Source organism: Mauremys mutica, chromosome 8 (assembly GCF_020497125.1).
Source record: "Mauremys mutica isolate MM-2020 ecotype Southern chromosome 8, ASM2049712v1, whole genome shotgun sequence".
NCBI lineage: Eukaryota > Metazoa > Chordata > Testudines > Geoemydidae > Mauremys > Mauremys mutica.
The window spans coordinates 100,147,575-100,172,205 of record NC_059079.1 but is presented as its reverse complement, the minus strand read 5'-3'; the positions used below and the strand labels follow the sequence as shown (position 1 = coordinate 100,172,205).

Below are 24,631 nucleotides of genomic sequence, written 5' to 3'. Positions count from 1 at the left end.
CTCGCGAGCCAAAAAATCTTACTGTGTTATAGGTGAAACTGCGTTATATCGAACTTGCTTTGATCCGCCGGAGTGCGCAGCCCTGCCCCCCCGGAGCACTGCTTTACTGTGTTATATCCAAATTCATGTTCTATTGGGTGGCGTTATACCAGGGTAGAGGTGTACTAATTACACAGGCTTAGGGCCTGATGCAGAGCCCACTGACATCCCTGGGAGTCTTTCCAGTTATTTCAATGGGCTTTGGATCAGGCCCTTAGTGAGAAGAAAATAAAAACCTGAAGCCCCAATCTTGCAAGTAGTTATACAGGTGCTTAACTTTGCTCACATGAGCAGTGCCACTGTACACAGAAATCCTGTGAAATCCTGGCCCCACTGAAGTCAAAGGCAATATTCCAGTTGACTAGAAAGGGGCCACGATTTCATCCTTAGTTCATAAGTCACTGCAGCAAAAGTAAAACATTAAAGGCCTGAATCTCCAGGGTAATTCCACTGACTTCAACAACACAAGGCCTGATTTACAGCGATGTAAGTGAGAGGAAAATAAGGTCTTAAAACAGTGACATTTTATGATTCAGATTGATTTTTGCAGAAGATTATCCAATGTATAGGTACATATATTGTGCCTAATACGCAAAGACTAAACCCAATAAAGAAATCTTACCCGGGCAATAAAATTAGTGCTTTGGCTGTTCTGCTTTTCACTGGTTTGGGGCATGGCTAGGATCCAACTATAGGATCCGACCACTATAAAGTTTCTGAAGTTTAGACTAAGCTTCATGTTAATTTGTTTCCCAACCTTGTGAAACAAAAATGACCATACCTGCTATACCTCCTGCCATCCACACAGAAGAGGGACTAGGAGATATACATCCCTCGGGAGTAATCCAGCCACAGAGAACTGAATAAGGGATGAAGTATAGGCAATACCCAGGAACATCCCTCAGAAGCATTGCGCCGGCACCTCGGTACATTCCGGCCAAGCCCTCCTGCCGAAGGATTGAACTAACACAGTGAATTGGGCCTCTGTATGCGGGAAACCCAAGTCCCATGTGCTTTAAGTTTATGTTTGCTGCAAAAACAGATACAAATCATTTTAACTATACATACTTTAAACAAACTAAAATGTGAGAATGCCCAACTTCCCTTACGTAGTTGCTCCTTTTAAAATTAATCCCTTGAAGTCTTTTTTTCCTCTTTATTATTTGAGTGAAATGTGAAAACCACCAGTGGGTAAAATTTTCAAAGGTGCCTAAGTGACTTAGGAACCTAAGTCCTGTGTTCAAAAGAGACTTAGATATTCAGGGCCAGATTTCAAATGTATTTAGACACCTAAAGATGCAGACAGGCATCTAGTAGGATTTTTAAAAATGCCTAAGAAAATTAGGTAACTAGGTACCATTAACTTCAACCCCACTCAGCACCTACTGACATCTTTAGGCACCTAAATCTGGCTGTGCACCATAGGCAGTTTTGACACCGAAGTGACTTTGGCGCTTTTGAAAATGTTACCCAATTTTTTAAATTAAAGCAAGTATGTAACATCTTGTAGTTTATATAGTATTGCTAATTAAATACCAAAAGCCCCCTTAATATTTTAACAACAGGATAGTTATTAAAGAAGCTGACAAAAGCCAGGAAATCCCAAGATGCAGAGTGCTTTGCCCTCATTTTTGGGTGTGTTTTTTATTAAGTATTTTTTCCCTCAAATCAGAAATTTGTTCTGTATTGGAGATCAGCAATATAAATCTCATTGAATCTCTACCCAAAGAAATGGGCTCATTATTATGCTGGCCTAGGCTAACTTGTGCTTGCCTGTGGATGTTGTGCCTTGGGTGTCATTTCCACCTTGTAGAAAATGTATTCACTTTAAAATTTATTGCTACAGCTACCTGGGCAACTATTTTTCAAATATATTTTTAATGTCACCATTCATTCCACTTGTATACAATGAACAGAGATTGTCAGGAGACCAGATCTCTCTAATGTGCAAACCTTTTGTGGATAAACACTTGAAATCAATCCTATAGGCAGTGATATAAAGTTATAAATGCATCTATCATCTATCAGGTACACATATGTCAAATATTGGTATTCTATCAGAATGTTTATCATTCCCCCTAAGGTCTTACAGTATCTCTCTTTGGTATGTATATGTATTTCAGTGAGATTCAGTAGAACCTCAGAGTTAGGAACACCTTGGGAATGAGCAAAAAGAACAGGAGTACTTGTGGCACCTTAAAGACTAAGTCTTTAAGGTGCCACAAGTACTCCTGTTCTTTTTGCGGATACAGACTAACACGGCTGCTACTCTGAAACTTGGGAATGAGGTTGTTCCTAACTCTGAACAAAATGTTATGGCTGCTCTTTCAAAAGTTTACAACGGAACGTTGATTTACTACTGCTTTGAAACTTTACAATGTGGAGAAAAATTCTGCTTTTAACCATCTTAATTTAAATGAAGCAAGCACAGAAACAGTTTACTTACCTTGTCAAATCTTTTTTTTTTAAACTTTCCCTTAATTTTTTTAGTAGTTTACATTTACCACAGTACTGCACTGTGCTTTTTATTTTTATTTTTTTGGTCTCTGCTGCTGCCTGTTTCCGTTCTTCCGGTTACAAATGAAGTGTGTGCTTGACTAGTCAGTTTATAACTCTGGTGTTCATAACTCTGAGGTTCTACTGTATAGATACAGATACTCTCTCTATCTCTCTCTTTCACACATCCTAATGAAATATATATACCTATCAAAGAGAGACTGAAAATCTTATATTAAAAGGAGTACTAGCAGCTAAAGATAAGAATTTTAGTAGGACACTAATATTTAGCCTTTGAGTTCAGAACTCACTACTTATAATCAAAATCATTGTCAGCCATGACAGCTTTCCAGGAGCTCAAGCGACGCTTTTATTTTCTGTCTCAGCTGTCAGCATTAATGATGATTCCAAATAGCTCTTCATTACAATAAATATTAGGCCAAATTCTGATCTCTGATACACCGGTGTAATTGAGCAACAGAGTCACGGATGTTATTGTAGTTACTCCAGATATACACTGGGATCAGAGAGATCAGACTTTGGACATTCTATAGGAGAGATTAGCTGAATCAGTCTTCTCGTACATCTGAACCTGAATGTTTGTTTGCAAAGAAAAGTTGTGTCCATGTAATTAGAATGATGAGACAATACATTGCTGGTTGTGGACTTTTTTTCAAGTATTCCCATAGGCTCAGCAAGAAGGCAAAACTATTGCCTATTCTTCACATGTCTATTTGGGACCTTTTTCTTTGCATTTTATACAGTATGTCAGGCGTGGTCTGTCTCTCAGCCTATTACCAGTGGTCTCTGGTCTGGAGTAAAATTCAACAAGTTGAAAGAGAGAAAGAACACAAAGGAGTGAATTAAAAGCTAATATTTTGGGTGCTGTTCCTGTAAGAGCCAAAGGTTCTAGAAAATCAGTTACAATTTTTAGAGTGCCATGTTACTGCTGATTAACCCAGCCACACTAGGAAACTACCCAGAAGAAGCCCACCTTCTAAGGAAAATCGTTTGTTAGTGCTGACTCAGACAATCAGGCAGCTGACTTACGTGACACAGCTGAACTTCTGCCTCCAGTTAAAAACAGACAATACAAGACAGAAAAGACCTGTGGTCTCACCCAGCCCACCTCCTGCTCATCAGCAGTATGCCATAAAGCACGTTTTCTATTAGTATTTTGTCCAGGCTAGTATTAAATGCCCCAAATGAATGCCCTTTAACCATCTGTTGAAGTGATGGCAGCACTATGTTCCAGAAAAAGTGATTTAAGTCTCATGCCACCATTGTATGGGAGACAATTCCACCACCTAGTGCATCTTCTTCTCAGGATGCTTTGCCTGATACCAGCTCAACTTTTCCCCTTCTGAATTTCATCTCATGAAGACTAGGAATGGTCTCAAGTGCCATGCTATACATCGCCCAGTGTTTATAGAGTATCAAATCCCTACTTATCCCTAAAAATCACCCTGTGATGCCCAGAAAGTAATGCAATGAAGCTATACTGATTTACACCAGCAGGGGAGCTGGCTCAAGAGTCTAGATGCAATTGTTCCAGATCCAGAGGGAGGAGGGCTCCTTTTGGCTGAAACGTGGACTTTCAGAGTCTGAATTCAGCGCTAACCAAATTTAACTTCAGGAAGATGCTTACGGAGAGTTCTGGTCTTAGAATTAAAACAATGTTTCAGTGATTCCATATACCCAAAGGCATAAAGCCATTTTGACCAACAGTTACCTTCATACGAGAACCTGAAGCCTGAAATCAGATTCCTGATGTAAATTCAAACTTGCCCTTTAGAATACCTAGTTCACTGTGATAGCTCATTGGTCATTTGCCTGAGCTGCGTGCCTAAGCAAACATATCCCAATACTGTACAGTTCCATCACATCTTTGAGAGATGACTAACCTAATCTCTAAAACATCCGTGGGCCTGAAACCCAAAATTTCCACATTGTTGACCTTACCAGGGAAAACATCAGGCTGCATTTCTAAGCTTTTCCATGCCTCAACAATATAGTTAATATCACCTAGGCTACTCATGGGCATTTGCCATTATACTGTCATTTATAGCAAAACATAATACAATTAATATAATCCACGACCACGGCTTTGATGTCAGTTAATAGATAGACTGTAAATATTTTAAGTACCACAGATAGCCAGAGTCACTGCTGGACTCATGAAAATAATATTCAGTTTTCAACAGCACCTCGCTCTTTTCTCCTTTTTGTTTTTAATCATCATTTGTATTTTGGTAATGCCGAGGCACCCCGGTCATGGAACAGGACCCCATTGTGCCATGTACTGTACAAATACAGAACAACAAACAGTTCCTGACCCATACAGGTTATTTTTGGTGCTCAAAAAGTTGCAGGACTTACAGTAGCTGAACCCTGTATCTTTGAGGTTTACCCTGCTGACAAAATGCCACCTCCCTAACACAGCAACCTCCTGGACATGGCAATAGGTTTCCTTTTATATATAACGCTTGTGTCAGATGCCAAGTACCCACGTGATATCTTGCCCTAGTTATTCCCAGGTTAAAGGGCATGCCATTTTCTCTACTCCTCAGTCACAGCCTCCTCTCTGGCCTATTGCTCTGTGATTTGCTAGAGCAGGGGTAGTTACAGAAAAACACCACTTTTTTTTTTTAAACCTAACTCATCCGTCTGGAACTCTCATACCCCTCCCCACAGCCCTTAGTCATTGACTTTGAAACCTTTATTTACTTGGACTGAGAAAAACAAGAAAAGAAAAAAACAAGAAAAAAAAGGAACAAACTGTTTCTGTGTTTTTTATATATTTCTTGCCGCCTCTGGTCTCCCTCCTCCTCCTCTGTCACTCACACAATTTGGGGTCAAGGTGCAGGGCTCTCTTTTTGTGTGTTCAGACCATGCTCATTTTTATGAGAAACAGTTGACTCTTCCCTAACCAGGAGCATCTTTTAAACCTCTTTAGCCCGTTAAACATGTATCCTCTTAGGAAACACTTAGCTCCTTTATCTGGGGACACACAGTACAGCAAATGTTTTGCTCCTGGGTGCCTGCCCTATACACTGCTGGAACACACTCAAAACTATGATCGAACAAAAACCACAGTTCTGCTCCCCTTCCAACACTAGCTACCCTCTAAATATGGAAGTAAGTCTTCAAAGAGACCTAATCACTGCTTCTCTCTGTGTGTCGACAACCCTTATATTTAAGCTCCCCAAGTTTCTATCACAGTTTTGCCTGCTCTCCCCAGCATACATAGAAACAATTCAAGAAAATAACCCTAGAAAATAACCCAGTGTCCTTTGTATTTGTCTTTCCAAATCTCAGCAATCCTGTATTTGCAAAGCCTCACATGCCAACTGAACCATCCTGGAAACAGACAGAATCTGGTCCAAGATTTTTAGAAATGAGTCAAGTTGTCATGGCTTTTATACCCAGTTTTCTGTTTTTCATCATTTCTGATATCTTTGTAATTTCACAGCAATGACCGATCTCAGCACCTCTGTGCTCGAAGGTATTAACTGTATTAGACACATGGTCTCACCATTCCTAAAACATGCCTTCCCTCTCTGTGATGCATAAGGGTTTGGAATATAAACAGTAATGTAAAAATAATATAATGAAAGAGTCAGACAACACCCATACAATGGGATTTGCACAGTCATTGGCACTATGATTCCTAGGGACCCAAGGCCAAATTAATCGAGCTATTACAGTTCCTACAGTGAGAATGGAACACCAACAGTAGCAATTGTATTATCCTAGTCTAGAACAATGAATTATGAGAAGTAGGAAAAGTTAAATAATTCAGAATTTTGGCAGTACCGAAGTCAATGGAAAGCTTCCAATGGACTTCAGATCAGGCCCTTAAGCAGTGTATTTCTATAATGATTTTATTTCTCATAAAAAAATCAGGACATTCCCCTTTAACCTAAAAAAATCTTGCAACTGCCTGCAGTGACGGAAAGCTTCTGACTGTTGAAGGAATGAAAAGAGGTGGGAATCATGTTTATGAATCATGTATAACCAGAAATGCTCAGGCCTTTGGCAGGTTGCACATGGCAGCTTTTCAGGACCAGACGCATCATCATCACCGCTTTTGGTTTTGAGAACCAAAAAAGTTTCTATATATAAAGAGCTGAGGGGAGGGACTGGGACTTTGTCCTATATTGGGGAGGAATGCCAGGCAAAAATAGGCCAGGTGGCTGTATTCCACTGATGGGCAAGTGGGAGAATTTGCTTTTTCCCTCAGATAGAGAAGTCTGTTTACAGATAAGCTCAGCGTCAATATTTCATGATGATCAGCTGGCACAAGGTTTTGCTTCTGAAAACTTTGTGTAATGTTAGATTTTGTAGAATGCCTTGGGACTGAATAGTCCGGGGTAGCCAACCTAAGCCTGAGAAGGAGCCAGAATTTACCAATGTACATTGAAAAAGAGCCACAGTAATACATCAGCAGCGCCCCCCCCATCAGCTCCCCCACACTGCTCCTAGCGCCTACCACCCACGGACAGCCCCGCCGATCAGCACCTTCCCCCTCTCTCTCCGCACCTCCCGATCAGCTGTTTCATGGTGTGCAGGAAGCTCGTGGGGGCGGGAGGGAGCGAAGGCACGGCAGGCTAAGGGAAGGGGGCAGGGCCTGTGGCAGAGCCAGGGGGTGAGCAGTGAGCATCCCCTGGCACATTGGAAAGTTGGCACCTGTAGCTCCAGCCCTGGAGTCGGTGCCTGTACAAGGAGCCGCATATTAACTTCTGAAGAGCCGCATGTGGCTCCGGAGGCACAGGTTGGCCACCCCTGGAATAGTCTATGGGCAGAGGGATCAAATAGGTCCAAGGTTTCAAAGCGTTTCCTGCTTTGAAATAAAAAAGGGTGAAGCCAAAGGAGTGGAAATAGTGCTAGAATTACTAACAGCTACAATCTGAAGAAGAAAAGAATCTAGGTTCATCAGTCCCTTAGGGCAGCAAGCAAAATTTAGTCTCGCCACCTCCCTCACAGGAAAAACGGCGTCACTGATATTCTGGGCAAGCGGCAGGATTCAGCAAATACAAGTTCATTTGGTTTTGATTCCCCATTGGGCTTCTGTAAGAGACGTTCTCTGACATGCACAGAAAAGTGGAGCATCATTAAATTCAGCGGTGGTTAAAAATATTCCACTGGATAACCGCCATACCCACTTTGAAAAAAAACATATGTTAAACCGAGGGACTGCAAAAATCTTGTTGTACCTAGTTGGTCCCAGGATATGAGAGAGACAAGGTGGGTGAGGTAATATCTGTTCTCTCTCTCACCAACAGAAGTTGGTCTAATCAAAGATAATTCCTCACCCTCCTTGTTTCTCATAGATCTTGTTGGTGTTTGTGAGGGATTGTACTTAACTTCTGCAGGAATCTGACTCAAGAAAACAGCTCCTGACTGATTTGATTGGAAGTGTGTTGTACTTGTTTTAAAATGCTCAGTGGCAGGACAATAGCATCATTTGCTGCAGATGAAGGACTGCACCTCAGAACATCCCCCACTGCAGGGTGGGTGTAATACCCATTGGGGCCAACAGACAGGAAATTCAGGCCTCTAGCATTGAACTGAGGTGTCAAACCCTAAACCATGCATACATTTTGTCTCCAGAAAAGCTGCTTTTCTACAGTCCCAGGCAGGAGTAAGCTTTCCTGAGAGAGGTGGAGTGGTGAAAGTGGACAAAGAACAAACTAAATTTGTTAAAAATGCAGTTAGTTCCTGTCCAAAGTTTTAATGTAAAGGGGGCTTCTGTGCCGATAATTCACTAGGACTTTATTTTTAACAGTCAGATGCAATGCCTCCCAATTTCATATCTTTGTCTCCTTTGCAGACTGTGTGTGTCATCTTTATGAGTGCTCAGCTTTGGGCCGACTCTACTCATTTTGACATCAATTTATCAGTGACTTCAATGGGAGCAGAGTTAGGCCAACAAGGAGCACTTCCAAAAATCCCACCTTGAACTGCATTAAATGTGAACTAAATAACTGAGTGGGTGGCATGCTCTGGAGATACTTTGTATTGACCTAGCACACAGCATTGACCCAGTGACAGAACTGAATTAGAGAATTCTTTTACCCTGAGTGTTCTGTTTTCCTGTAGCCTAGATTCTAAATAATGTGCTTGAAAATGGAGAGTTTTTTTAATCCACTCGATAAGCATAGTTGCTCTTTTTAACATTAATGGAAGTTATATGAACACAGAATGTTTGAATATTCTCTTGCTTTCTGTCCCTAGAACTCCTACGGACATTAGAGGCAGTTTTTGCCTATGGAACAAAGGATGAAAATGCCCATAAACTAGACTCCATCTTGCAGTCTCAGTTGCATTATACAATGCGTTCTTGTGTAGCAAATCTATAGGGAAAAATATAATAATTCTGAACAATGTGGATCTTAATGATAAATGGTAGGAAGATACCACCAGCATGAGCCAAGTACTGTAGTCCATCATCAGTGCTTATTCAGGCAAAATTGCAATTGAATCTTGAGTAAAGACTGCTACATAAGATTGTCACTTGCTCCACAAACAAACATAAAATCAGACTACAGTATTACTGAAAACAGTTACCCTGTGTCTTGGGTGACTGTGCTTTTAGTGCTGATCACCTCTCTTTCAAGGCCTGGCTGGTGCAACAGCTGCAAATTAAAATCTTTCTGGATTCGTTGTGGTTTATGAGAATCTTATGGCATACAATTTAATTTAGGGACCATGGACCTGATTCCCTGTTGCCTTGCATCTGGCATAGTCATTTATGCTGGTGCAACGTAGTTGTAGAACACATCCCTCGCTGTAAGGGCCTGATCCAGAGACAACTGAAGTCAATGGGAGTCTTTTCAATGGTTCCAATGGCCTTTTGATCAGGCTCTGGGGGATTGGAGAATTCTAATTGATAGTGCGTTTGCATAAGTGTCAAGAAGCACAATGGATGCAAGACGGTGGAGAATCCAGCCTTGAATCACAGCTTCAATTAATCTGAATAAGTAGAAAAGACTGAAAAACAACCCTTGCCTTCTTACCTTTAATTAATGGCTGTGTCTGCATCTGTAGTCTTATCTTTATCAGGTCCACAGGACCACCAATTCCTACTGAGACAACCCCTGCTACCATGCTGGCAACAATCAAGTCCGAGAGTGCCGGGGCATGGTTAGAGTCTCCATAGCGCTGCTGGCTAATAAATCTTTGAGTATTGCTGAAGACACCAAATGTCACCGAGCTGTAGACAGCAATGCTGGCCAATGGGAAAGACATTCCTTTAAAGAATCCGACAACCTAACAGTGAAATAAAGCAAGAGTTAAGGGAGATGTATCAATTTGATTATTTTTCCTAGTTGGTCACACTTCACAGTAAACCTCAGAATTCTATAGTCTCTGTGTGACACATGACCAGAAATGATTAAGCATCCTGCAGGCTAAATAACCCAAATTCAACCCTTAAAAACATATGGGTAGATAATATTTGTGTTTTTGTGTATTTACATATATATTGGTAGAGGTCAACAATATAATCAAACAGTCCCTGTCTATGCTGTATTCTGTTAATTCAGAGATTAAAAGGACATCTTAACATTTAAATGAACTGTAAACATAGGATATCGCTGTATTCATCTCTCTTTGAAATGTATAGCAAATTGTCTGCAAATGGTGGAAAAACAGGCAATTGCTTTATGTGGATCTGTGTAAATAATTACCGGTGACTACTCAGGAAATGAGTGTCTAGTGTTTGCCGAGGGACTCTGAGCTGTCATAAGAGGGCCTGAAACTGAATAAAAAATGGCTTGGGTCCTGATCCTGTCATCTCAGATCTGCTTGAGGCTTCATGCAGATGAAGCCTAAGCCACAAGGACTGAGATCCCAGTGCTGACTGGACCACCCTGAATACAAACATTGACTATAACCTATGAACTATTTCTGACAGAACTCTTTGCATCTACAAAGCTCAACATCTCTGCTGTGAATCTGAAACTCAAGATTGTACTCATGTCTGTATGTATACTGATCTTTTAACCTATACTCCCCTTCTTTTCTTTTTAAATAAATTTTAGCTTAGTTAATAAGAATTGGCTGTAAGCATGTACTTGGGTAAGATCTTGAATATTCATTAACCTGGAAGGTAATGCGTCTGCTCCTTTGGGATTGGTAGAACCTTTTTTATATGATGAATAAGATTTTCAGTCATCTTCATCATTTTTGACTTGGGTGTCTGGGTGTAGGCCTGAGGCTGGGTTACTTTAAGGGAATTGTGTTGTTGACTTCTGAGTAACCAGGGAGGTATATTAGAAGCTGATTTGTGCTGGCTTGGTAAATCTAAGTATTGGAATACCCACCAGCTTTGGGGATTGCTTCCCCCATTCTTTGCAGTTCACCCTAATTGAGTGACCTCAGCTGGCTCCCCTGGGATTCTGGTCACACCCTGCTATACTTGACTTTGCATATCTCCACTTCAATTCAGTTCCCCAGGAATTATAAGTCTGCTTTTGTACAGTGTGGGAAATTGATCACTGAATACTTCTCTTGTTTTCTTTGATCCTTTCATAGAGCTAATTGGATGTGAAATGTAATGCCCTAAGTAAGTTCTCAACAATTCTTTAACTAATGTCATGTCAGGCTAGCTAGCTAAAACCCAAGGTGGATGCCAGACCAAAAATGCAAAAACTGAATAGCAGATGTTTTGGAGCAGAGCAGTTACACATTGTAGTTGAAACAATACACGTAGAAAATGGAAGCAAGTTTAGGACACTGAAAAATTACGTTCAGTGCTTTTCATAGATTATGTAGCATAAGGGAATATTCTTAACACAGCAAAACTGGAGACATAGGAAAGTACTATAACTATTTAGGGCCAAATTCTTTCCTGGCATCACTCCACTGGAGTCAATGGACTGACACCAGCAGAGAATTGTGCCTGTAAAACTTCAAGGAAGAGGCACCGCAGCTTGCAAAATGGTGAACAGGGGAAGCTGAACCATGCACGCAAGAAAAGAGAGTCATGAATAATGATATGTTAACTATGCTGTACATAGAAAGCAGATGGTGGTACACTGTTAGTTCAGCATTATTAACCTTTCATTAGGTTGCCCCCTCCTCCCTCATGAATTTATTATCATAAATTATACAGGTCGAAAACTTGCCGATATCCTAGGCCATATCCTGCCACACTATTCACTAAGGTGAAACTCCCATTGAAGTGGATTGGACAGCACACTGAAGGTACCGCAGTGTAACGTCCAAGGTAACCTTATTTCTAATAATCATTTGGCTTAATGTTTAATGGGAGTTTTGCCTGAGTAAGGAAGGTAGCTTCAGACCATCAGTGACATAAAACCTAAATCTGTGTCATGCTTATGAGCCAGTTTCTGTACTGATTTACACCCAGGCCATTCCTTTCACTTCCGTGTTGTCACATGGGGACTAAGTCAACACAGAACTTGGCCCCAAATTATCTTCAGCAGGCCTGGCTGGCTGTTCTAACAATGCAGAATCTGAACAAGAGGGCGCCACAACTTAGGGCTTGTCTACAGGGCGCAGTACGACACACCAGGGTGACGTGAATTCTAATGCACACCAATATGTTGCATACTCACTGGCCCACGCAGACTTGACTGGCACAAGCTAAAAGTTCCCTATTGTGCATTAAACCTAGTATTGTTTGAAACGTGCACTAGGGAACTTTTAGTGCATGTCAGATGGGTCTGCATGGGCCAGTGAGTGTGCAACATGTTGGTGCGTATTAGAATTCACGCCTCCCAGGTGCGCATTAGCTCCCCATGTAGACAAGAGTTCGGCTTAGGAACAACTTTGGGTTCCTCGGTAAGAGTAACAAGAAAGGTGCTTAGTTTGCTCCCAGTGAAGTCCAGGGACGCTCTGTGAGTGAGGTCAGTAGGAGCAGGATTGGGCATAAAGTCACAGTCCACTTCTGCACTTCCAAAGTTTAGGCTCTAGGTCGGACCTGTGTCAGAAAAGGTCGTTTGCCCTTCCACTCACAAGCAGGTTTATTCTGGGAAAAACAGTGTTCCAGAAATAAAAAGGAAATTAAAAGTCATACACGCCTGTATCCTGCCCACTCAAAGGGGCCCAAAATCCTTAGGCACTTCCTTGAGGAGGACGAGGAATCTCTCATAGGCCAGGGTTAGCTGGGGCAGAGGAGAAGGACAGATGCTTGCAATTCTTCACATAAGGGCTTTGAATGCTATTGCACTGAATGCATGCTGTTTTGTAATCACTTATAATATCTTTTTCATTTTCTGTTCTGGCATGTTATAGACAAACCAAGGTACTTACACTTTCATTTCTGTACACGGTAAGGATACAATTAAGTGTATTTCCATATCCTTGTCCGGCTTGTAAACGAGTCTGCAAAAATGTATTGATGAAATGTAATTGAACCAATGCGTTTTCAGTTCAGTGGAAGCTCGTGCTATGCAAACAATGCACATTTTGATTTGAGAGTAAATTAAGGCTTTGCTCCTAGGACAAATGGGACAGTAAAGTAAAATAAACATGCAGCAGCCCAGTTTGCACTGTGCCAGTGGCAGATCCAAACAGAACCTCAGACATTCGGGGCTCTTTGCTTCATCCAGAATCCATGATTGTCCCACTGGTTTGAAATATAGAAAGGCAAGGCCTCCCAACTCTGCACAGAATCATCAGTACGTGTTATGCAGAATAATCTCATTTGCAAACGAGACTATTAGCTACCCAGGAATGCAGTGGATTCTCTGTTACTTGAAGTCTTTAAATCAACATCAGATAGATTTCTGAAAGATTACTGTATGTCAGCCAGAAGTTATAGCTTTTATGCAGGAATCACTGGCTAAAATTCTATGGTCTGTGTTATTCAGAATGACAGATGAGACCATAATCGTCCCTTCTGGCCTTACATTCTATTAATCTAATGTCAGTGGAAGCTTGACTATGATTTTAAGCCTTTTTTTATTAGACTTCAGGGAGTGTAGCAGGTAGTTCATTCATTTACCACGTGTTCTCCGTTAAGTTAGTTGATATGCTGGAAAGAAACCTGGAATAGCGGGAAAATTTACCCTCTCTCCCAAAGCCCAAGTAAATGGCAGGAGAATTCAGACTCTCAACATGTGTTACGTCATTGTTCCATGGCTTCTACATCAGCATATGTGTTTGAATCAGTGCCTCAAACCTTAAACCCCCTCCACCAGGGATTCTGGCCGCTAGATCATAGATCCAATGGCCTTGCCCCATCTGCAACCTAACTCATTGCTGGTGGAGCTGGTGCAGAGCCCAGCTGCACTTTATGTAGGGTGTGCAGGGTACCTCACCCACCTGCTCTTTAGCTGCCCATCCCTGCAGATCAGACCTGCAGCAGTTCTGTTGTGGAGGGTGCCATCCATGGCCCTGACAATGCTAGGTGAATTTCACGCTAACTGTCTAAATATTAAATGGAGCCAAGGCAATCATTCCAAGCCTCAGAAATATCTAACCTCTAATGAAAAAGAGGTGTTTTATATATTGCTTCAAACGAAGACGATTTGTTTCTGGAAAGAGATATTTATATGTTTTCTAAAAGGATCAACAGCAGTAATAAAACCCAGCACATGAACAATACAGGGTTTGTCATGGTTAAACAGATATTTCACCTCTCACATATATAGCTCATCCATCAAGCTGCTTTCATGTTTTTAATAGAAAAAAGTCACTGTAATCAACTAACAAATTTTCTTAGCTTGCGGGTTTATTTTAGGGGAAATTCAGTCCCTGTTTTTTATCCTAATATCAAGATCACTACCCCTTTTCCCCTTCCGTAAGTGGCTGCACAGAATGATGGCCTAAAATGACCTTGTAGTGTTTGCATCCCTCCCTTAAATCTACAAAGACATTTCCCCCCTTGTCATGACTCCTCTGCACAGGATGCCCTATCTCTAGCTATCTGCATCACCCTATCTTGCCCCCAGTGTATAGCCACAGTGCAATAATCTTTAGCATGGACACGTCAGTAGGTGGTTTGGTAGGATCTCTCTGAATAACAGAACCAGGACAGTTTCCAAACTGTATTTCAGAAAAGAACAGCCAGCTACATATAACTGGCTTTAGTGAAGTTACACCATTATACTCCAGTGAAAGATCTGGCCCAATTGTTATTTACAACATATAGAAAATTGGAATGTGCGACACTGGCAAGTTCTTCATTTGGAAAGAGGTTTGAAAAACAAGAAACAAAAGCTTACATGAAACAGAAGGAATTTTGCGACTGGCCTCAGTAGGATCAGGATTTAACCATCACTAATGCTCTCTGGCCTCTCTGTTGCAAACAGTGATTTCCCTCATCCCAGCCTTCGATTCCCATTATTTGATTATGTTTTTTCCATATACAGGAACCCCAGATTTGGCAAAACTCCTTTTCCGCTTTTGCAGACTATTATCCATCTTCCACCAATGCAAACCCTCCATCCTTGTTACCTACTGCTTCATCTCCCCACTCCCTCTTCCTCTGATCATCATCACATATGGCATCTCACTAATGGCTGAGAAAGCAACGCATGCCGTTTTCTCCAGATCAGGATAAAAGTTGCTTCTGAAATACGTATACACAACCATATCCCTACTCAATGTCTACAGCATTCCAGTTGCTCCAAAATCAGAATAGCTGGCAGCAGCAACCTCTCTCTCCAAGAATTAATGGGACGTTTCACATTGCACCCAATTGCTTTAGCAAGCAGAAGTCCCCAGGTATTTTACTCTGGCTATATCAATATCGACCAATGCTATATATTTCAGATAAATATTGAGTACTCACTGAAGGACATGCTACAGACTAACCATGGAAAGGAGTTTTCACATTGAAAGCATTGAATGAGCTACTCCAGGAATCATTACTGGGATCCAAGCCTCAGAGCTGTGAAAGACTAAACCAAGTCTTTGTAGGTTTATCTAGAATACTGAGGGGAGTGCCATTGCCATATGCTGTTGTCTTGATGTATGGGACATGATGCACATAACTCCTCATGTAATAAAATGAGTCCATGGAGGAATGATCCATACTTTTTTTTTTTAAAGTGCAATCAAAGAGAAATAGTTTCACCAGCTTTTTTAAATACTTGCAATTTATAGGCAGGTGGCAGCTGTCATTTATATACGGCATATATTAGGTCCTGATTTCAAAAAGTCAGACACAAAATTGCAACTGCAATTATGTGTGTATAGTGGCATACCTGATTAGTGCATCCAGTTACCATTATGACATGAGTAACTCAGATATTTGCATGCATGAATGGCATGATATGGGCCTGAATGGCTTTTTTGCAAGGGTAAGCCTTGCACTTGCAATCATGGTTACTGTTTACTGTGACTTTGAATTCTTTTCTGTACTGATTTGCGTCCTTAACTTGGGTTTTCTCCATTGCCTCCCCTCGGGTTTGTTTTCTTTTCTTTTACACACTAACCAGGTTCCTAAAGGTTAAAGTTAATGCATTTTGGAGTAACAAAGGATAATAGGGTGACCAGATCACAACACTAAAATATCGGGACACACTGGAGTGCTGCCAGCCCCACCCACAGTCCACCCCCGCTCCTCCCAGGCTCCACCCCCACTCTGCCCCAGGTCCCGCTTGGCCCCCGTTTCCCCAACGTGCCCTCCCTCATCCCCCAGCCCCCTGCTGGCTTGCTGCATCCCTCCTAGTCCCACTGCTCACTCGCCTCTTCACCCCCCTACACGCCCACCCACCCACCGCTCGCTCACCTCTTCACCCCCCCGCCCGCCACTCATCCCTACGGCGCCGACTTCCCCTCTGCCAGGTGGGTGCTTGCTCACCCCCCGCCTCTTCCCGCCCAAGCATCCACCCTCGCTCCGCCCCCATTCCACCCCCTTCCCCAAAGTCCCCGCCCCTGCCCTGCCTCTTCTCCACCTCCTCCACTGAGCATGCCGCATCCCTGCTCCTCCCCCCTCCCTCCTGGAAAGCGCTAAGTGCCGCCAAACAGCTATTAGGCGGCGGGAAGCTCTGGGAGGGGGTGGAGGAGTGGGGACATGGCGCACTGGGGAGAGAGGGGGAGAAGGAGACGAGGAGGGCGGAGCTTGGCTGCAATTTCTCCTCGTGGGTGCTCCAACCCTGGAGCACCCACAGAGTCAGCGCCTTCCTCCCGCTCGCCTCCTTACCTGAATATCGGGACAAATGGCGTCCTAATTGTACATTGATCGGGACGCAGGACAAAGGGTTAAATATCGGGACAGTCCCCATTTTATCAGGACATCTGGTCACCCTAAAGGATAATCTAGTGTCAGCCATGCCATTCCTCATCACAGGGAGTATTCTTTAACTAAACTGTCCTCTGTGTACTAACCGTGAGGGTTGAATTCTCTGCTGATGTAATTCTATTGAAGTCAGTGCATTTATACTAGTGGAGAATATGGTCCTGAATTTATTACACTAGTTTTCTTTGGAACTTATTCCTCCATATTACATTTTAATTTACAGCACAACAAGGATTTCAGACTTGAGTAGCCTTGCTACCCTACCAACCAACGATACCTTTTAGATTTCTGTATTCCAGGTTTAGAGTAATGTATCTCCTATCCCGGAGCCTTAAAATTCCACTTCCTGTTCCGTACAGAAACTCATTGTCATTCAATAGCAGTCACTCTGCTGTGCAGGAAATCTGCAGGAGAGGTAGTGTTTGAAACCTCCTGCAGTGTAACGAGATTTGCTTCTGGAAATAAGGAGGGATGAAAGTATTCAGCAAAGTATCTTGTTACACTGAGGCTGCTCTGACTTACCCCAAGATCTGGGAGCACATAGCTGGTATAAAGATCACATTGTCCCATACCACTCTAACACCTGCACTTGAGTGCAGGTCAGCCAGTCTTGAGGATCAGGGCCATCATCACTGTATGCTTAAAATGCAGAAGTGATTTTATACACGCTAAAGGTTCGTCATGGTGCAGGAATGCAAAGAATTATATTTTCACCTGGAGAACTCAGACCTGCATGGCCAGTGTGTGAAATTGGCTCGTGATATATAAGAGAGAAGAATGTAAACTACTGTCTGTGAATCAAACAAATTCATGAATTAAAGCACTCCTCAAAAGCTGGCAGTTAGGGTAACTGCAATGGCATGTGAATACAACATTCAATGAGTTTCTCTCCCCGGGAGTGAGCCGTGAAAGCATTGCAGGCATAGCCGTTAAAGCTTATTCTGAGTTGAAACGGACTCCAGTTCAAAATGACACTGATGTCATGCCCTTGAAGAAGCTGGATAAGCGTGTTCTACTGCTACGATGCATATAGTGGCTTATTAGAAATGAAAGCCACCTAAAATGACAAAAGTAACAGTCACTAAAAATAAGCAGAGGCAAGGAAAAGCAACCAGTGGCCTAACAGAGATAACACAAGTGAAAGGGAATGTCCCAGCAAATGACTAGGGAAGGCTCTCTCTTTAACAGAGTCTTAGAATGATCCTTTCTTTGGGTTCTAGTTTGGAACCCTGACTTTGGACAACCATAAGGAGATAGCTTATGCAAGCTGCTCCTGTCAGCATGGAGAAAGATGTGAAGCCATTGGTTAGAATAAACAAAGTGAACAGACCAAAAGGGGATAATTGCGAATTTGAAGGTGCATGTGGAGTCCTCCCCTGACATGAGCACAGGAGCAGCTTTCTAGTTTATTCTCTGGTTTCATTAGTGAAATTGCTTTTGTCTTGGAGAAGACCCAGAATCTCGACTCACATGCAAAAGCTGAGAACAGCAACAGCGCCTAAATACTACTCAAGAAGGTTCTGGCGTATAAAGGGTAAAATGAAAGATGTGGAGTGAAAGGTGAATGAAGCTAAGACCGTTTATAGACATGACCTCATAATGCCAGGGAAAAAGCTTGCCTGGATTTTAGGGGATGGGGAAGGGAAAGGAACTCCTGAACCAAGTGTTTGGTTTGTTTGTTGAGAATTGCCATGCTGGTAACTTAATGTACATGAAATAACGCACGTATTTACTCATGTTTTTCATCTCCCAGAAAGAGGAAACCTTCATTCCTTATTCCACTGGACACTATGTTCATAGGTAAACACTGTTCAGATGCTCACGTCGTAGTTCAATATTGGTTAGAGTCCTTCCCCCTCTAATTTGGAAAAGTAACAAAACTGCCTACTTGGTATTCCAAAACGACATCCAGAACCAAATGTAACAGAGGGGTCAACTTGACAGTTGTCTTTATAAGCCCTGAAAAATGCACTGCTTGTTACTTGGCAGTTCCTGAACAAACATAACTCAAACACTCCTACCAACATACATTGTCAACTTCTATCACCCACACACTATGATGACAACAAAGGCATATATTGCCAAACTTAAAGAAAGACACTTCTCTGGGATGTAAACAAACAGTATTTCCAGGGGAATTCATAGACAACATGTCCAATACACAATTCCTGCTTTACATTCTCGGCTCTGAACATTGGCTTCCCAATGTCATTTGTTAATGCACTGGCACTGCTTCTGCAGTCAGTGACACATTTCAGTAGTCAGCACCATGCTTCCCTGAAGAAACCCAAGTACCTCAAGCAACAATGATCCTCAGTCTGATGGTATCTAACTTCTTAATAAACACAAGATCAGCTCTCCTGGAGCAAGAGCACAAGGACTATAAACTGAGATTCTCAAAGCCCTATTCCTGTTCATTTTCATTGCAATTTGGCAACCAAATCTCTTAGCTGGCTTTGAAAATAGCAGGAAAGTATAACAAAATGTGCCATCATGTAGCCACATGTTGCACAGGTCCCTGCACAGGTTTGCAGGGGCTGGGAAGATGATGGAAGAAGCCCTCCTACCCACCCCGCTTCCCTTCACCCCCCGTCCCCCGCCATGCCCATACATAGGGGCTAGATTCTTATTACACAGCACTGTGATTGATCCAGGGTACTAGTGATATCAGCATTAGCTTCCCCGCAAAAGAGAAAACCTGGCCCAAATTCCCATAGCAGCATGTGTGAGTGGGAAAATCTGCTTCAACCTGTAGAAAGGGTATTGCATAGGCCACTTTGGTCTACACTTCCCTCAGCGTTCTCAGAGCCACTGTTCTTTCCCAACAAGATATGTAATCCTCTCTCAGCCAATGGTGCATCTCAGTGACTACTCTGCAGCTCATTGGGCTGTAGCAGTGACTATGGTCCTTCCTGAGTGCCTGATCCATGCAGTTCATTTTGGATTCTTGACACAACCCTCCCCTGCCCATCCACAACTCCTCCATGCAGTTGTGGAGATAGCCACCATGGAACATTTGATGAAAGTGCTTCAGAATCTTTGTGGCCTGACATCCCTGCTGCAGAGCCATGATATTTCTACTGGCTACTGGGCCTTGCACTCGGATACAAGTATAATGACCTCCATTGGGGGTCATCAGCGGGGTTGGAATCCTGGCCTAAAGAACAGGCTTCTTCCACTTGAGTTGAAGGAGTAAATTCACTAGCTAGCAGCAGTAGCAGATGACTATCCCCTGTAGGCCAGCCACAGAGAGGGATGTATAACACACTTTGTCAGTGGAGCAGGAGAGGGAGTGGTATGTTCTTCTAAAGCTTCAATGACTAGAATGAAATACTAACATGCCCCAATAGTTGTGTGTTCAAGTCAACCGACTTTATCTGTGTTAACGACTATGCTGCCTTGTCTGCACTGCAGCATAAGAACCTGTTAACAAACATCTTCTAACACTACACCTGTAAATCCATCTAGAAAAAAACAACCTGATTTCCCTTGTAGGAAAAAGGATGATAGGAATGGCTATTGAATAACTGCAGCTCCTAGCAGCAGGATAGCTATATTTGTACTTTGTCCTTACAGTATTGCCAACTTTAGGAAAACCTTTAAAAAATACCTCTTCAGCAAAGACAAATACAGTTTGCCTTTTGCCCTTTGTAAACTCAACCATTGCATTGGTTGATAAAGTATGTGCTGACCTTTTCAGTCTGTGGAACATTGTATAATGGGTAGTTTTCACTTTCAGTTTTGATCCCATCCAGGGAATTTATCTGATAATCACATTTTCATATCTTCCTTTTGAATGGTCTTTCAACCATTTCTCTGTGTTAAAATCAGACGTGAGAAAAAGAAAAAACACAAAGAGAAATATCACTAAATGTGGGTGTATTTTTCTCAGGGGTTAAATTTATCCATGGGCAGGAAGCTAGTGTGTGGGTTGTTTGCTGCCCCCCTGTAAAGGGATGAATCTCAAAATCTGTGTAAGTGAAAGTGCGGCTTAAAATATTTTACCTTTACTGTGTCCAGAGGATGCCCCACAATTACACTTGCAGCTCCTGGGGATTAAAATAAGGTCATTAGACAAAACACAATTGGGTGAGTCAACTAAAAGGAGAGACTTTTGTAACATTTACCCAATGAAACTCAAGTCCGTGCCCTGTTGCATATGTGCTCCCCTCAGCGAATCAGAGCACTCGCCATCATTCTGCTCATTACCTAGTTGGTGAAAATTCACTCATCAGTAGAACCAGGCAAATTGAGGGTACGTCTTGAAGCAATGATGTCAGTTGCAGAGCAGATGCACAGGGAGAATTGGCATTCCCTTTGCGAGATGGAGCTAATCTCTGCACCTGATCCACGAAACCAACCCAGAGAGGTGGTGAGACCACTTGACATGAAGGGCACAGTGCATGATTTACAGAGGATACTGCAGACCACGGGCTGGAATAGCATATGTGGAGGGGCTGTGTAGCTGTCCCATGCACTGTCTGCAACATGGAGGACAGATTTTTATACTCAACCTCTGCACTGTTCCCCATTCAAAACCTATTTTCTCTTAACCAGGTTTTGTGCGTGTGTGTTTGAGGCTGCGTGTGAAAATCTCTGTCATTCAATGGTGTCAGCTGACCGGGACAAGGGCAGTCTAGCCTAGTGATCAGAGTGGGCATCAGGCTAGAGCAGATGTCAGGAACCAACAATTAGGGTCAGAACTGGAGTCAGTAGTTGGAAGGTGGAGCCAAGAGTCAAGCTGAAGGTCAAGCACTAGATGCTGGAGCTGAGGGGCGAGTGAGTCAGTAGTCAGAGCCATGGATCAAACCAGAGGGCAGGGACTGGAAACCAGCACCGAGGATCAAGCCGTAGTCAGAAACCAGAGGCATGGGTCAAACCGGATGCTAGGAATTGGATAGCCAGAGTCAGTAGTCAGAAGCCAAAGCCATGGGTCAAGCTCAGGGTCAGAAACTGGAGCAAGTCGGGTAGTAGGCAGTCTAAAGGGGGTCCAGATTGGGGGCAGGACAAGTCAGGCTGGATGGAAGGCAGGAGTAGCAAGAACAAGGTAACCCAGCAGCAGGCACAGTGGTGGCCATGAGCACTGAGCAGCCAACCAGCTGCTGCTGGCGTAAGAGCGGGCTTGCTAGCTCCAGCAGCCAATCAGTTAGCATGGCCAATGGTGGCTGGCCAATCAGGCAGCCTGCTGCAGGCCAGCTGTACTGATGAGGCTGCCTGGAGACTAGCTCTGCTGCAAGCCCTGGCTCCTGACAAATGGCTTCATAGTTAATTGACAGCTCTGTTGATAATTGGAATATTACCACGTTACTCAGTTGTGGGAAGTCAGCCAGGGCCCTCCAATGCCCATGAGAAACATTTCCATTATAACCCATCAAAGGGAGAACAACAAGAAGAGGGAGGAGAGATGCAAAGTGGGGGTAGAGAATAAGAATCATTTAAAAACTGCTCCAGAAGCTTAGCTCAGGATCACATGCATTCATGTACTTGATTTATGTGAGTATTTAGTACAACCGTGCATGACAATTGCACATGCAACTGGCAAATTTTATCCCTAACTGGCTATTTGCTCACCCAGTTTTCCTGCCCCATTTATGCATGCTTTTGCAGTAATAGACACGGGCAAATTAGCCAAACTACATCACAACCGACACTCGAGTCTCCTCAGGTTTTGGAAATCAAGCCTCACCCTTTCTCCTGGTAATTTGGCAAGGATTCCAGTTTTTCCTGGATAAATGAGGACATTGACCTGCACTATTTAGTGGTCTCACACCCTTGTAAGATGCCAATACAAAAGTCTCATGTGCTCTGTGTGGACATTAAAAATCCACGACAGTAGCACTTTTTGTAACAGTAGCCACCTGCTCTTAGCCAAAATGTCCTTCTCTACCCTGTCGTGTTGTTCACCTGCCAGCTGTCTTCCAACCCAGTGAGAGCTGCATTGTAGTGGTGCACTTTGGGATCTTTCTAGATAAAAGGAGCTCTCCAGAGTGCAAGATACATCTGCAGGACCTTCTTCCTACACTTTCTAATTGAGATGGCACCTATTTTACAGAAGGCCAGAATCATTTCTTTCAGAAAACTGCCTGATTAATAATTCTAGTCTGCTTGTGACAGTTGTCCTGATAATAATCTTATAGCCTTATCAGGACTATTCACTCAGAACCAGATCTGAGCCTTTCATAAAAGGGTGTGGATTAATGGAGCCATCTGATTGGCTGGTGAGGATTCCCAGCTGTTTAAATATGAAGCTGTATGCACAGTGATCTGAACTCAATAGGCAAACCCTAGAATGCCTTTACAAAACCATAATCTTATGTGTTGGGTTACAATATCATTTTACATATTTCTCAGCTAGAGACGTTCAGCCTTGCAGGTCATGCACTTACCTCAGGAATGTGTAATGTAAAGATGACACCATAATTTCACATCCCACATCTCGTTGCATATTGGTAGTCTTAGAACAGACAGATAAAACTGTGCAATGTTCTATTACTGCTTAATTGAAACTATCCTCTCTGTACAAATGTGGCAAATGACACATACAAACACAAACATGAATAAATGCAGACAACTTGATAAATGCATCCATCAATAGACTTCATTTTTAAAAATGGACATACACTTACCTATTTTTATATAACTCTGTTGTTACTGTCCCAAAATATCCCACCAGTGTTACTTACCTCCTATCCAACCAGCTACAAAATCTTCTAATTGAAGACTGCCCATGTTTTAAAACTGCTGGACAACTCCTATTCAAATAGTTTCTTGCAAGTTTGCAATTCACATTCAATTTCTTCAGCATATGCTGTCGAGGGCTGCTTGAATGTGTCTCTTTGACTCTGTTATGTAGAAAAGTGACACCAACACCACCGGGTGTCCCAATGGGATTGTAGTAAGAGTGTGTGTCTTTCACATGTTTCAGCAGTATTAAAACTGCAGCAACTCTGACTCTAACCTCTCACATAGCCTGTCTCAAAGTACCTCCAAAGCCCACTGTGACATCATTCCCCCAAACCTTAAAGGCACAGTACAACTAGAGCATAGGAATTTCCCCACTGTTTTTTTTTCTTTTAGAGACAAATGGGGAAGGTTACTAAGTACAAATCATGCATTTATTTCAGGTGAAATTACTTTGTGTTCTAATTGTACCTTTTGAAAGAAGCATCTGTAAAAGGGATTTTATGTTACTGGCACTAATGATAGTTGATGATAATTGCATTTGAAAAGGTGAGGTTTTTCCAAAGACGTAATATTTTAAAAACATGAATTAATATGAAAATCCGGGTATGACATGAAGTTAGGGCCATAGTATGAACCACTTACTTATGCCGGTGGGCAGATACTCACACATGTCACAATATAATAACAACAACAACACTTGGTTCTTATATAGTGTTTTAGTCAGTAGATCTCAAAGAAAAGTCAGTATCACTCTTCCCATTTTACAGATGGGGAAACTGAGGCCCAGAGATCTGCCCAGGTCACCTGCTGGGAACAGAACTTAAGTTTCCTCAGTCTGAACCCTCTGTGCTATCCACTAGGCAACACTGCCTCTCGTATGATACCTAGCAGCATATGCTATCACAATATGAGTAAAGGGTTCATACTGTGGTCCTTGAATGCTAGGAAAGTGACTGTGGTCCAAAATGCCAACTGATGTAAATAAAAGTAGCTTTATTGAGTTCAACACAGCTATCCTGAGAATCTGGCCCTTTAAGTACAGACTAAGACACATAGTATATCTATCCCGAGGGAAATTGTACCTCTAGGGACTAATCTTGCCAACTTTTACTCGTATGAATGGACCTTACCCACACAAGTTGTCCTGTTGACTTTGACATTTCACACATGAAGCCAGTGGGACCGTTCACACTT

At 42.5% G+C, this 24,631-nt stretch overlaps 1 protein-coding gene across 6 annotated transcripts in view; it reads right to left on the bottom strand.

Annotated features, from left to right (window-relative positions):
- SLC25A48 (solute carrier family 25 member 48) overlaps nt 1-23,728 on the bottom strand; it is a 49,030-nt gene extending 25,302 nt beyond the window's left edge. For 3 of the 6 annotated variants that reach the window (XM_045028176.1, XM_045028175.1, XR_006581741.1), the window contains exons 1-5: nt 23,437-23,728; nt 20,759-20,802; nt 12,817-12,888; nt 9,555-9,807; nt 821-1,069 (exon numbers count right to left, since the gene is read on the bottom strand). In XM_045028176.1, the coding sequence (XP_044884111.1) occupies nt 821-1,069; nt 9,555-9,807; nt 12,817-12,888; nt 20,759-20,802; nt 23,437-23,482 (664 nt within the window). In that variant the 5' untranslated portion in view covers nt 23,483-23,728. The remainder of the gene's footprint in view (nt 1-820; nt 1,070-9,554; nt 9,808-12,816; nt 12,889-20,758; nt 20,803-23,436) is intronic. The other 3 variants (XR_006581742.1, XR_006581743.1, XR_006581744.1) reach the window with 3 other exon arrangements.
- Between the last annotated feature and the right edge of the window lie 903 nt (nt 23,729-24,631).